This window comes from Anolis sagrei, chromosome 6 (genome assembly GCF_037176765.1).
Source record: "Anolis sagrei isolate rAnoSag1 chromosome 6, rAnoSag1.mat, whole genome shotgun sequence".
NCBI lineage: Eukaryota > Metazoa > Chordata > Lepidosauria > Squamata > Dactyloidae > Anolis > Anolis sagrei.
In genome coordinates, this window is record NC_090026.1 from 107,780,228 (window position 1) to 107,795,979 (window position 15,752).

At 37.5% G+C, this 15,752-nt stretch overlaps 1 protein-coding gene across 5 annotated transcripts in view; it reads left to right on the top strand.

Annotated features, from left to right (window-relative positions):
- The window catches only part of MLLT10 (MLLT10 histone lysine methyltransferase DOT1L cofactor), a 124,793-nt gene that overhangs the window by 52,738 nt on the left and 56,303 nt on the right, over positions 1 to 15,752 (top strand). For 3 of the 5 annotated variants that reach the window (XM_060782378.2, XM_060782377.2, XM_060782381.2), the window contains one exon: positions 14,622 to 14,717. The exons of the other annotated variants lie outside the window; for them this stretch is intronic. In XM_060782378.2, coding sequence (XP_060638361.2) covers positions 14,622 to 14,717 — 96 coding nt within the window. The remainder of the gene's footprint in view (positions 1 to 14,621; positions 14,718 to 15,752) is intronic. 5 annotated transcript variants of the gene reach the window in all.

Below are 15,752 nucleotides of genomic sequence, written 5' to 3' on the forward strand. Positions count from 1 at the left end.
TGTTTCTTCACCGTAGTATCCTTATAAGTAGATTCGCCAACTTGTGACAGAGAGAGTGTGGCATGAAGAAAGGAAACAATGCCAATTTAAACTGATCAGGAGAAACTAGGTTGGGATCCTACCCACCCTGCTCACTGGTACACATAGGTGCCATCTTGTATCTAGAAAGAAATTGCACATTCCAGGACTAGCAGCAGGCCTGTATTAGATCCTTGGAATCATTCTTCCATGGATTTTCATTATTTCTTCTCAGATCCTTTCTATTTTCTATTTTCAATGATACAACATAACCTGGGCATAATTTCCCCTAAGTTTCTGAAAGATTTGCATAGCCACTGATTTTAGGGAATTTTAATCAACATTAACTTAACAGTACTATTTCACTGGAAGACCCCAGGGGCCAAACCCCCTTCTGCCAGGCATGAAAAGCACAGTCAAAGCACCCCCAACAGATGCTCATCCAGCTTTTGAAATAATAATAAAAAAATAGGAAACCTATTAGGTAAACTTTGGAGTTACTACTTCTCAACTTTGCCTACCTCACAGGGTTGATTGAACTCACAACAATCCCTTTTTATCTCACAATCCGTTTAGAGAATAACCACCAAAACTTTCAAGGAGGAATTCTGAGAAATTTTGTTTGGGAAGGCCAGAGAATTAAAAACTACATTTCCCAGAATTCTGCTTGCTTCCCACATTAAAGCCTCAATGTAAGTGTAGTCTCTGCCAGTCTCTCTCTGGGCCGGACATCTGCTGGAGGGACTTCTTCCATGTCTGGCCATCCAGCAGGGCATCACTCCCTCCTGTCTGCCTACCCTGGGCTCCCTTGCCATCCCCTTTGGAGAAAGAGCAGGGCTTCTCCCTACACTCTGACCCCACCATTCTCCTCAGGGCCCTTTGGGGAAGCCTTTTTGGGGAGGAAGTTGTGCCCGCAATGGTGACCTAGAGCAACTTACGAGACTTAAATAACTCTTCTGAATAGTCATAGGGCAGTATTTTGAATCATAAGTTTTTTTGTGTGGGCACCCCTCATATTTTTTAATATTGTGTCATATGTACAAATCTTACAAAATAGATATGACAAACGCGGCACAAACAAAATTTTGCACAGCTGTCCCCCATCCCTCAGTGCTATGATGCATCCATTTCCTTACTGCCCTCTGACAGGAAAGAGGGAGACCTCTCTTCAGATAACAATGTTTTCTGTAAACTACAGTAGGACAAACTGATGATTTTAGCACTTTCTTACACAAAGTCAAGAAATTCCTAGAGACTCCTGAGACTTCTAACTTCAAAGCGTTTACCTCCAGTAAGCTGTCCCCTTCTCAGATATATGCCTGGATTTCCTATTGGAAGAATGGCCTCCTGCAGATGCGAAGACCAATATGGAGAAAAGCCAACATTTCTACACTTTTCCCGCTGATTTTATATCTAAATTTAAAACTGCCCTGAACACTGTTCTGTTGGATGACCTGCTATAAAGAACTATTATGCCAAAGATGAATATGAATCCTACAGATTGCCTGAAGGGAAAAAGAAATCGTGTAGCCTAAGTCCCATGAGGCAAATGGCTTTGTTATTAGTACCTGAGTCATCACCTTCTTTGCACAGACATCTATCAGATGGCAGTCCAGTACTACCTATGGCTAAAAGACTAGTAGAGAACCACTTGTTCAGATCCTTCATATAGACCAGTTATTCTCAATCTGTGAGTCTCCAGGTGTTTTGGCCTTCAACTCTCAGAAAACCTAGCATCTGGTAAAATGGCTGGGATTTCTGGGAGTTGTAGGCGAAAATACCTGGAGACCCACAGATTGAGAATCACTGATATAGACTAAGGTCAAGAAAGAAGCCATTCTCTTTGGAACCAGGAAAGATGGGAAATGCCTCTTTCCTTTCACCCTAACCTCTGAGGCACAGACGGCTGCAGATCCAACGACAGTTGGGGAGAGTTATTGTCTTAATTGGGGCAGAAGCAATATGAATTTTTCAGCTGAGTTCAGGTGTGTGTGTCCAAACGGGGAACAACTGATCTGGCAACAGTGTGTACATGGCTCTATTATTAGTGTGTATGTGTGTGTGATGTTTTCAAAATTCCAGGGACAATATTAAGCTGTTACAGGCGTTTGGCTCCCATGGATAATCCTTAGGCTGTGCAATAGGTAATCTCTGGGTTATAGATGCAGGGAATTTTAAAGGTAAATGTTATAAAATCAACTTGGCTCACTTCCACTACTTTCCAGGGAACAGAGATCACCATATTCCCCACTCCAGATATTTCAAAATTGCCTGAGTTTTTGACCTACTGGCACTATCTAATCAAGAACCTTGGTCTCCATCACAGCTCAGATCTACTGACTGGGAACATTTTATAGCTCCAACCAGACTGCTTACAGTTTCATATGTGGAGACAGAAGGGGAAAACTCCTAAAATAAGGATATGAGAAAAGGTTTCTACCAAATATATTTATGACATGACTTGGACAGTGTGTTCAGGTGTTCCTGTGGAAAATCTCTACAGCCATAGTCACCACTGAAACATTCCTTACCTTCTGGCAAAATGGACTTGAGCCTGGGATCAGACCTAATACTCTGAGAAGATGAGTGGCAGCACTATCACTAGTATTCTAGGATGTCTAGATATCATCACATTAAAGAGATTCCAAATGGTACTGCAGTCCTGAAGTCCTCAGTGATCTATCAGTCACCCTTCTGGGATGTAGATCTGATTCTTATGACCCTGTCATGTCCTCTCCTTAGAGCCCCTGAAAAAGTGACATTTAAACAATTATCCTATACAACTTTATTTTCAGTTACAATTACTTCAACATAAAGACTCTCAGAATTGGTAACCTTCTCAGAGAGGAAATTTCTGCATGCTTGGACCCTACCTTTCTAACTGGGTCGGCACAGTTTTTTTTTTTTTTGATACAAGTGAGATGTGAGGCATGTAATTAAAATCTTGATGTTCAGGTTGATGCTGACATGATAACCCTGTTTGTTCAGGTAAGGTTTCCCATTGCTGCCTTTCCAGAGGAAAAAATGTTCCTTCTCTTAGGTTAACCAGTGACTTCCATCGCTGTTTGGTTATTGAAACCCTGGCCTCCTGGTTTTTAGCCAAATACACTTGGCACTCAGTTAAAATATGCTTGGATGGAATTGACAGTTTTAGATTGTCTGATGCCATCTTCATTTCTCTCTACCCATGTTCCATGAGTACCTTCATAACTTCTGCCCCAGTCGTTATGTAACATGTATAAGGCTGCAGCTTGATCTCTGTTCACATTTGTTCGACTTAATAAAAAATCGACAGGAATGCCTTGGACTTTGGGTGAATAGTACTTCAGAGAATGGTAACAGACCCACAGTGTGATACATTTACCCTGGATTGATTGATTGCTACTATTCTCTCTAGACTGCTTTTCTCCATTGTTGGAAAATGGAAAGTTTGATTTACAGTGAAGTTCCTGTTTTAGCAATATAATGGAGGGTAGTTTGCCTCACATTTATGCACTGTGGTATGGAAGAAGCTATTGGTTTAAAGTCTCTCCCTTCCCTTTGCCAATCTGTATAATTTGTATATAGTTCTAGAAATTTGTCTGTAAGTAACTATGGAATCATTATTGCCTTTTGGGGCTTGTTAACCTGAAAGTGAGGGAGTTTCCTCTCCTCTTAGGAAAGGGCAAGTAAAAAAGAATGTGATGACCTTGGCTTCTGGAGCAGAGAGGAGAAATAAGCAATTCCAGGCCATCCTTCATTCCATTACTGAAAAAGGAAGTCATTTTTTTCATTTCCTTCTGTAATCCACTTTCATTTCAGGCCAGTTCAGTTTAAGGTTGAATTGTTTCTTGAATTTTGCCATATCCAACATGTTTTCCATAGATTAAACCTGGGTTTTTTTTGCTGCATCTCAATTCACCATTGCCAAAACATACATTTTATAATATATTGAGACACTTGGGAAGATAATATTTTGTGAGGTCTTTGTATTTGAGCTCTACATATCCAAGGAGTGCTTGCATGACCCTGCTACATTGATTGGTAAAACTGAGTGGAACTACATAAACAAACCTAGGATTGATTACTGAGCAGATGGTTCATCTCTCTTTGATCTCTGCTTATAATCTTTACATCTTGCCCTACTTAACTGAGGCTCCAGAATAATGTTCCACTTGTCAAATTCTTGAAGGTCTGCCTGTCTGCTTCTGATTAGAAGCCTTTAACTTGATTTCGGATTTATACTTTGGTACACAGACTACTTCCTGGATCATTTTGCCTAACTCTCTCATTTACTTTTCATCATTAAACGTATTTCGATAAGTTCTTTCTAGACCTAGGTAGCTTTTTTGGGTGCTTAGGACAGTTTTTTGTGGCAACAGTTTAAAAATTATAGGTCTTTCACACAAACATTTAGAGGTCTTTCCAACAAAAAAGGTCTTCACAATCTTTTAACAGATGCAAACAGCATAAAATAACAGACATAAACAACATAACTCTTAAAATAGGATGTACTCCATATTACAACAATTATTAATTAGGTATGAGGACATTATGAAATATGTCTTTACAGATTGCCTAATGTATGGCACTTACAACAATCTTCAAGGGGGGAGATTCAACATTTTGGAATAGGTATTAATAAAATACTCTCTTATGCTGCCATCACCTGGACTTCTGATGGTGATGGTATGTTAAGCAATGTCCCTGCTTAACATGGAATTTCACATGGGAAAATATGGATGACAACCTATGATTCAAATAGTATAGAGTTTTTAAAGATAATATAATGCATACCATGAATTATGCCTGGAAGCATATTAGGAGCAAATAAGATCAAACAGTAAGTAACATGAACTGGATAATAGGAACAGTGTGGGTGCATCATTCTTTACCAGTAGTAGTTTCCAAACACTTAAGAGCATTCTTTATCTTGATTACTCTGGATGTGATGGAAATTTAGTTGTAACTTGCTAAATTGTGATGTGTTAAACTATGCACATGGCATACCAACATATGTAGTAATTCAGTCTTGTTATACATGTACCATCCAATTTTTTAAAAGGCGATGTGTGTAGTTGAAGGGCTCTTGTATTGTAAACTGTATTGGCTGTTTGCCTGATATTTGTTCTCTATATTCAAGGTACCATAAATAACACTACTGTGCCTGTCAGTTATACCAAAAGGGAGTAAACAATGAGCAAACTGGATGAGGTGGAATGAATGGTTCTTACACTGATATGGAGCTGTTTTGTATGCTGAAAATGGAAATGACAAGATCATATAATTATTATAATTTCTTAAAGCTTGGTGATAGAACCCTGTCATGTTTCTCCTAACTGAACACGGCTGTTAACATTTCTGAGTTGGTCACTTAGAATTAATTTGCACTAGGGTGGAAGTTGGAAGTAAGAAAATTGAATTTCAGTATTGTCATCAGATGGGGTTTTGAGTTCATATGAGCTCTCAGGAACTCTTTAAGGATATTGAAACAACTGAATGATTTGTCCAATGAGACTTAGTGTGTAGGATTGCCAGGCACTGTGGGAGGATATATAGGCTGAATTCCATGGTAACCTTGGTGATAGTCTGATTGAAATGTAGAACAGTAGTCTGTCCTTTGACCATGAGACATGGCTGCCCCCAAGTGTTCTCTCCTACTGGGGACGTGAAGCAGCTATAGTGGGAGGGCAAACTTCTAAAGCATAACTGGAACTTGCATTGCACTGACAGTGAAGATGAAAGATCTGTAGTGAAGATCTTTCAAAGGGTTTGGTCATGGTAGTGGTACTAGAAGACAAGTGTCTCTTCGTATGACATAAAGTCCCCTATGAGGAGATGGAGTGGGATACAAATAAAGTTTATTATTATAAACTTTACTCACCCAATCTCTGTTAAAAATGGTGTAGTGGGTCAGTGCTGCATTTATATTCAGTTGCTTATATTGTGCTGAATTCAGTGACCCCTCCTTTGATAATGTACTATCTCCTTTGAGTTGCTTGATGTACACATTACGCCAAAAAAGCTGTATACAAAGTACTATATAGGAAGAATGGCTGACCTGCAGATGAATTTTCTTCATGTATTTTTGTTTCTACTCTGCCCTTCTCCAAAGGGCATTTTTACAGAGACTGATCCACTTGCATCTTGTTTTTGCATTGGAAAGAAATTAACAGGGGGCACAACCTACTGTTGCAGCAGTCACCATTGCTTTTAAACACAGGAAGATTCAGGGGCTATGCTAGTCGCAGTTGTCATTCTGTTGTTATGTTGCATGCCGGCTCAATGTATGATGTATTGGCTTCTCATGTTCTGACTTGAAGTGATAGCAGTTTTAAGACATAAATGAAAAAGAAGAACTGTACACTCTACTCAGAAGTTTAAAAAAGATGAACTGTGTACTCCTCCTGATAGTGGCCAGCTCTGCCTCTCTCATGGACAGTTTGTGCACTGCTGAACACAGCTGAATACAGCTGAGATTAGTGAGTTACTTGTGTTATCTGACATTTTCTTCTTGTAGCCTTTAAGGAATGCTGTGCTGTTTTAAAGCCATGCTGTTTGCAGTTCATGGGATTACCTGGAATGCAGTTGTTTCTAGCCTTGGGCAAGTGGCAAATTACAAGGATCAAAGTGATCAATTGAAGATTATATCAAGCCCATCTGTTTAGTAAATGGCATCTAGGATTACTGCTAGCTATAATTTTGGATATTTTACCCTTTGGGGAATAGGAATATTTCACTTATGCATGCGGACCAATAATGAGTCTCCCTAGATTATGTACATGGGTATCTTTTCATTCATTGAATTGACCATTCTATAGGTTATGAATGTGGCAAGCCCATCTTTTGTTTTTACTCAGATTTTTGGCATTTAAATTGGAATGCAGTCAAAAAGGGTTTTAACTATTTGGCTGCTCATCTTTTTATTGATAGGCTTCAAATCTATGTTTCTGTTTTGATTGTATTGTTTTAATGTTTATTGTGGTTGCACACTCAGAGTGCCATTTTTCTTGGAAGAAGGGTCATAAATTAAATAAGTAGATTAACTGTGATTACCTTTTCCCTTCAGATTGGGATCCATTTGCATTTGTGAAGTTGGGAACTGAGAAATTATGAGATCTAGTTTTACTCTCTGGCTTAAAAAGATTTGCAGCAATTATATGTATTTATACTAGTTCAAATACTTAAGCAAATCCTAGTTAGCCTCAGTTTTCAAATTATTATTACTGAGCATAATGACTGATCATGAAGTCTGAACAAAAATTGCAGGGATTTTTTGTTCATGGGGGCGAAAATGATTTTTCATTTTCCATCCTATTATTTATCATGGAGTATCTTCTAATGCAGTGGTTCTCAACCTTCCTCATGCTGTGACTCCTTAATATAGTTCCTCATGTTGTGGTGACCCCCAAAAATAAAATTATTTTCCTTCCTACTTCATAACTGTCATTTTGCAACTGCTATCAATCGTAAATATGTGATATGCAGGATGTATTTTTATTAACTGGACCAAATTTGCCACAAATACCCTTATACGCCCAAATTTGAATACTAGTGGGGTTTGGGGGAGTTGATTTTGTCATTTGGGAGTTGTAGTTGCTGGGATTTATAGTTCACCTGCAAACAAAGAGCATTCTGAACTCCACCAACGATGGAATTGAACTAAACTTAGCACACAGAACTGCCATGACCAACAGAAAATATTGGAAGGATTTGTTGGGCATTGACCTTGAGTTTTGGAGTTGTAGTTCGCCTACATCCAGAGAGCACTGTGGACTCAAACAATGATGGATCTGGACGAAACTTGGCACAAATACTCAATATGCCCAAATGTGAACACTGGTGGAGTTTGGGGAAAATAGACCTTGATATTTTGGGAGTTGTAGTTGCTGGGATTTATAGTTCACCTACAATCAAAGAGCATTCTGAACCACAAAAATGACAAAATTGGGCCAAACTTTCCACATAGAACCCCCATGACAAACAGAAAATACTGTGTTTTCTGATGGTCTTTAGTGACCCCTCTGACACTCCTTCGTGACCCCTCCAGGGGTCCCGACCCCCAGGTTGAGAACCATTGTTCTAATGTTTCATAGTCAGTTTGTGTTAAATGTAGAGACATAGTTTAATTTTGTGGCAAACCAAGAACAGGCAACTTGGAAGTCCCTGAACAGACTCAGATGTGGAGTGGGCAGATAAAAAGACAACCTGGCAAAATGTCACTACAAAAAGAATTTTCCACCTTGTGTGTCTGTGGAGCAGATCCGATAACTCTGCATCTGTATGCTTGTTCACTATGCCCTGCCTCATGTACAGAAGAAGAATTGTTGGAGGCTACAGACAATGTGGTTGCTGTTGCCTGTTTTTGGTCAAAAGATATTTAGCTGCTTGCACTCCTTCTATTTTTATCAGACTTATACTAATTTATGGAATGCTTTTGATAATAAATAAATAAATAAATAAATGTTGACATTGGGCATAACTGGATTTATATGCCAGCTTGTGCTATCATGAGTTGAGTGTGTCTTACCTAAAATACTTGTTTTAATAAGTGTTTTTAATTTCAGATCTCCCCCCGCCTCAGATTTTGGAACACCTGTATTTGCATGCAGATAGATAGATAGATAGATAGATAGATAGATAGATAGATAGATAGATAGACAGACAGATACATACATGCACACACACACACTCAAACACACACACAATGATATATTAAGATGGGACCTAAGTCTAAACACAAACATAATTTATTTTTCATATACTCATTAAGCAAATCCCTTAACATAATTTTATGCACAATATTTTAATAGTTTCTTGCAAGATACAAAGCTTGTATACATTAAACTATCAGAAAGCAAAAATGTCACTAGCTCAGTCACCCACGGAGGCGGTTTGGAATTTTCGAATTCCTGGTAAGGGATGCTCAACCTATATTCTTAATTTGCACTGGTATGTTGTATATTTCTAAGAAGAAGAGTGGAGGTTATAATCTTCTTTAATTTAGGGTTAGGAAAATCATGTCTAGTTAGTTATATCTTATTCCCGTTAAGCATTGAATAATGTAAAAATGTAAATAAACAGTAAACATGTTCTTCCTTATGACTTTGCTATTGTAAATGTTGGACTGTCTCATTTCTGTGTAAAATTCTACACCATCTTCTAATTGCCATTCTGTTCAGTTTTCACAAAAGTTTGTCTCATTCTTTTCTTTATTCTAAAGGGCTGCTCTGAGCTTCTGCCTTAGGATCTTATCAGTATTAGGTTTTGAAATTGATAGGATCTGAGTTAGTTGCAATTTATGATTCTCACATTTTGCTCTTCATTTATAGAAAGCATTGGGCTGAGATTCCTCACAATACCAGTTGTCGAGCACAGAGTTAATAGTTGATCTATTATTTTGGTGTCGTTAGAGGATCAGAACAGATCTGTAAATATTGAAGAGGTTTCTTTCCGTCATTCCTTTATCTTGTGCAAGAATGCAAGTGCTCAGTACACTTGTGATACTGAACAATGGTTCGGAGCTATGTGATCAGTCCTCTGTTGTGTTTCGTGCAGCCTTTGTGTGATTCACTTCAATTAGGACTGCAGTCTTGGTTTGCCAGTTTAGATATAAGATCAAACCATGCTTTCATCAAACCAGGAGGTAATTAATTGAACCGGAGCTTGAACACATAGCCTATTCTACTAGTGTTAAACTGTAGTTTAGCATGGCTTGTAAACCAGCTCATTAGGCTTATCGTTTACACCTACTTCCTCATTTACCCCAAAATCTATTTGCTTTTAACTGTTGTTTTTGGGAGACAGTCTGAACCACATTTTTAAAAAGAACTAAGATGAGCAAGTGACAACATTAATAATAACAAGAATAAATCTTATGTAAAATTGCTTTTAAATAAACTTAATGATACATGGAGACCTTAGCAAATCTTTACTGGTCTTTACAAATTGCTTACTGCAAAATCCATTCATCCAACTTTAAAGTGCATGCTTTTGCTCTTTTATTACTTTCTCAGACTAAATAGGTGCAATCTTGAATTTCTGTTTTTATATTTGAACATGTACCATTCTCTTCTTAAATTGTTCTTAAATATAGTACTCTTACCATAAAGGATGCTCTATAACTATTTAATGTTTTTTTCCTCACATTGGGCTATCTGTTTATTATCTTGCTTTACTTGTAGGGTCGTCTCAAAGGGCTATCTAATATAAAGAATTTTTACTCTATATAATGTATAAATCTAGAGCCTTTTTTGTAAAAAAAAAGGTCCAAAATCTCACTTGACATATCCACAGGTCAATGTCCCCTAACCCTTATAAAAATGAACCATCAGTTTTCTGAATAGAGTGGTGAAGGGCAAGAGATTAGTTCAGTCTGGGAAAACCTGAAAGAATCACCGACCCGCTCTACTGTTTTTTGCCATGGCACCGCTTTTGACTTTTTTAAATGCCTGGGTGGAGAAATGATGGTGGTGGCCAAGGCTGGTAGCCTTCTGAGTCAGCACTGGTCTTTTCCTTTTTTGTGTGGAATGACCCTCAACTTATCCACAAATCATATCAAAATTTATAAATTTGGCTATAAAACCTGCCCTTGATTTATATATGAGGTCAACGTATGCATGCGTATAAACAGTAATACTATTCTTTTTTTTTGAATCCTCAGTGCTTAGCATGTTATCTATTTTCACAACTAGTTTTCCTGATGACTGCCTGTACTAAAATGTAATTTGACATCATATATAAATTGAAGGTAGGTTTTGGAGCCAAAATTATGAATTTTGCTATGATCCATGGATCCATGGTTATTACATGTTTTTAATGGTTTTTGTATTGTATTGATTTTATATTGATTTTATAATGCTGTTTTAAATGTTTAATTGTATATTGTGGATTGTTATGGCATCGAATTGCTGCCAATTTGTAAGCCCCTTTGAGTCGCCTTTGGGCTTGAGAAAGGCAGGATAGAAATATCGTAAATAAATAAATAAATGTCAAGTGTAAAGCTTAGGGGCATGTGACAAACAAATCTAAAGCACTAAAGAGGATCTGTTTGTTTAAGAGGCTACAATGGATGGAATGTAAATTGCACTGCAGATCTTAAAACATCTGTAGGGAGAATGCAGCAGTCATTTTAATAGGGGTCTGTCTGCTTTTATTAAAAATGGCCTCTGCGCTTTCTCTGTAGAGAGGATTATTGCAGTAGGTCCATATTAAAAATGGCCACTGCCATTCTTCTCCATCTCAACTGCCCAAAATGGTAAGGCATCACATTCCTTGGGCTCCCCCTCTAGTTCTGATTATTTTCTGTAATCTTTCATACTTGATGGCTAAAACAAACATGGCAGATGACACAGTGGAATGTTATTTCCTCCCCTCTCTCTTGCAGTCCTCCCCACTATCCTCGGACTAGGTTCAACGGGTTTCTCTGGCCTCCAGTCCCTTGTGTACCTCCAGTTTTGGAGGTACACAAGGGGCTGCAGTTGCTAGGGTTCACCCATCCAATTCTGCTTGAGTCTACTGTTTTGCCAGTAGAAGTGACCACTGGATCCTATGCTGGAAATTGTTATTAGAGAGAAGTACATTTTTTCTGTAGTATTAAATAAAAGGTAGAATGTAAATGAGATCATAGAACTGTATCTGTGTACTCAGAAATAAATTCATTGACTTCAGCAAGACCCATTCAAAGGTTAGTATGTGTCAGATATTGGGTTTCAACCATTTTACAGAAATAAATGGTGATATTGAAGACCTGGTAGTTTCAACATGCCTTTGAGAGTGACCAGTTCTAGCTCAGCCTCAAACATTGTTGAATATGGCCTTATACTTCCTACCTATTACCCCCGGTCATCCCTCAAATAGGCCCTGGAAATGAGCAGCCACAAACCTGTACCTGCTATTGTTGTTAGTCTGTTATAGCACTGTACTTAATTTCCCGGTCCCCTCATATTTTTGAGTTTGCAAAAGCCTCAGACAGACCTTTTAATTGCTCTGTACAGGCAGGATTATTTTAATATGTATGTGTTGTTTTGTTAATTTTATGTCATGTTGTTTACTCTGTATGTTTTGGTGATTTTACTTAGAAACCACTCTGAGTCCTCCTCGGGGCGATAGAGCGGTATATAAATAAAGTTGTTTACTACTACTACTACTACTACTACTACTACAGTATTCCAATCAGTATCTTTTATTCCTAGTCAAGATTGTTGATGATGTGCAGACCTTTGTTAAGGGCACTGATTAGTCTTAATAGAAATTCTAAGATTAAGATTAGGGAAAAAACATATGGCCTAGTTTAATCTTGTAATTGCATTCTGAGGAAAAATAATAGTTTGTAAAAAGGGTTTTACCTACCAGAGGGGGGGGGGAGAATGAAAATATAGGCTTAATCGTTTAACTTTCACTTGAGAAATGTTATTGATTCAAATTACTGTACTACACACATTTACCTGGAATAAATCTATTAAACAGAAAGGAATAAAATATATAAGAAATGGGATTAGGTTTTTATAACTTTAATAGTAGTGAAATGTTATTCCTCACTGCCCAGCATATCCGTTGTCTCGATAATAACAAAAATACTATTGCCTATAATTACAATAATTGTGTGATTATGATGTGATGAACATTTAAGCTCTGTATGTGTTCAGAATTTGTGTGCACGTGTATACAATCACTGATATCTGAAATAATATTGCGTAAGTCAATGTGCTTGAACCCTACAGATAACGTGACAGGAGAATCAGAATGTAATAAGTATTTTTGGAAGATTATTTACTACTTCAGTTACAATTCCTTTATATGTAACTGACGACCTTGATCACACATAATGAGAAAGTGTGAATGTTGTCTTTCTATCTTATTTGCCAATTGTATTTTGACTGCTAGTTTTATTTAATTCCATTGTGGTGGCAGTGAATCCCTCTCTTGCTGCGGCCTCTCTCTGTCTCTCTTTCTCTCTTAGTACAAGCATACATTAATTACCGAAGTAGATGTGTCCTGGGCTTTATGTTTTTGACAGAATTTTAGGTACCAGAGGTAGACATAATACAGAAAGAATAGGAACAGGTTCCTATACCACTAAAAGATGAGCAGTTCAACACGTTTCAGCAGACTTTTTATTCAAAATTAACATTATGCACATTTTAAATGAAACAACCAGGCCAGGCCAGACTTGCATAAGTAAATTAATATGTTTCGAATCTTCTAGAGACCACTTGAAAACTTCTTCCAAAATGCATCCCAAGATTTTTTCTTTTCTTTCAATGACCTCCACTTTTCTTATGATTTCCATTTTGTTGGTGAAACTTACAGACCTATACAGTTTCAATATGCCAGGATATTTGGTGAGGCAAACTAATCTCCTTTACACTTTTCTTTCTGCTTTGTTTTTAATATATACTCAGTAAATGGTTTTGAAGCAGCTGTTTACTTTACCTGTTATATGCAAACATGCACAGCTATAATAGGATCACCTAGAGTAGAATCCCATTCTTTGCGTTTTATATTTCAGATACACAGTTGAAATTAAGAACTGAAAGTATATTCTTCTCACACACACCTCCTTCACTATCCTCTCAATGTTGATGCTCCCCCCCCCCCAAAAAAAACCCCAGCTAGACAGAATCCAAGAAGATGGGCTGTATAAAAGTGCTGCTTTGTCAGAGCTTTTGTTAACTATGTTTTTTTCAATCATGTCAGAAGCGACCTGAGAAACTTCAAGTTGCTTGTGGTGTGAGAGAATTGGCCGTCTGCAGGGACGCTGCCCAGGGGACACCCAGATGTGTTACCATCCTGTGGGAGGCTTCTCTCATGCCCATGGATGGGAAGCTGGAGCTGACAGACAGGAGCTCACCCTGTCTTTTGCAGATTAAAACTGCAGACCTTCAAGTCAGCACTTCAGTCTTAGCATTTTGTCCAAACAGGATTAATGATTATGTTTAGTATTTATTAATTAAATAAGACAGCTTTGTAAAACACAGTTTGAACTTGGGGTTGTTTTAGGATACTAGTCAACTGCCTTGAGTCACCCATAGGCTGAGAAAGGCGGTATAGAAATATAGTAAATAAATAAATAAATAAATAAGGCTCCCCACACTTTTTCCAAGTTTGGACATCGTGTGAACTTGGTGCTCCCATTTGAAAGTGAAATACTCTTTTTTCACCTCCTCTAGAACTTTGGAAAGGACAAATAAATTGTAGAATTTCTTATCTTGTCTTTCCACTTTTCTTATTCTTAGAAGCATCTGGGTAAGGGAAATGATATTACAGGCTTGTGCTGTTTCTTGTATTTTTTAATCTTTGCAGACTCCAAACAAAAAAGGCCCTTTCCCCAAGTGCACTTAATGTGCCAGGAAGCACTAGTAGCAACTGCAAATCATTGATGCCTATTATGTCAAGCCTATACACAAATAACATACAAATGCTTTCATAAAACCTTACGCAAAAGTAGTTCTCCTGGTGTAAATTACATTAAATATAATGGCCACTGTTTCCTATACATCTGAAACTCAGCTAACAATGTAACATCAAGTCATGTTAATTTTTAAAATGGAAAAAATAATTTTTATAATCCTAATGATGAGAAATCAAATATTGCATTTTATTTTGCTTTCCTGCTTTTTTAGAAATATAAAGAAAAAGACAAACATAAACAAAGACACAAGAAGCAATCCGATTCCTCACCATCTTTAGTTCCTTCTCTCACTGTAACTACAGAGAAAGTAAGTGAACTTCAGCATCTTTTATTTAAATTACTTTTCTATTCTTGATGCATGTTTTCTTTTTCTTGTTCCATGCTTTGAAGTCATTGCTGACTTATGGCAACCCTACCACAAAGTTTTCTTCACATAATTTGTTGCTTTTCTCTGAGGCTGAGAGAGCATGAATTGCCCAGGGTCACACTGTTTATTTCTTTAGCCAAGCAGGGATTCAACCCCATGTCTCTGTGTCCTATCCCAACCCTCAAACCACAAACAAACAAACAAATTTTATTACGGTCATAGACCAGCATAAGGAGAGTGGGGTACAGCCTCATAAAAGCATTATACATTAAAATAATTATAATATAGGCTAAAAGCTAAAATACAGAGGTGTGTTAAAAGGCTAAAACACAAAATACTATTTAAAAGAAAGAAATGACTAGAAGAAATGAAAAGGGAAGAGAGTCTGGAGGAAGAGGTAGGAATATTCAGGATGTACGAGGGAGCATAAGGAGGAAGTGGTACATACAGTCAGGCACAAGTCTAGGGAAGTAGGGGGTGGGAGCACTAAATATACTGTAGTTTCAATTTACTAATAAGTTAGAGTGCTAACTTGTGGTAGCAAACCACTATATCATGTTGGTTCTCAAAGTATAATTTATATTTGCATATTGTCCCATAATTAGGACCTGTTTCAACTATGAGTTCAAGGGTTCAGAAAAAGGAGTACTCTGAGAGGCACATGAGTTCCCATTCCTATTTCTGGACTGGTTTCCTTTCTTCCTTTTTGATACCTTTTGATTTCCAAATTCTTCTTCTCCCATATATCTATAAACATGGGCTTCATTATTTTTAATTTCTCTTGTACCTTTTGACATAAGTACTCTGCAGGTTACAGCAATAAAAAGGGTAAAAATAGTAAAAATGTCACAGGTAATAGTTTAATGGTATAGAAATTGAAATAATTTTTTTGATGTCCAGAGCGACTTGAGAAACTGCAAGTTACTTCTAGTGTAAGATTACTGGCTACTTGCTAAGATGTTGCCCACGATGTGT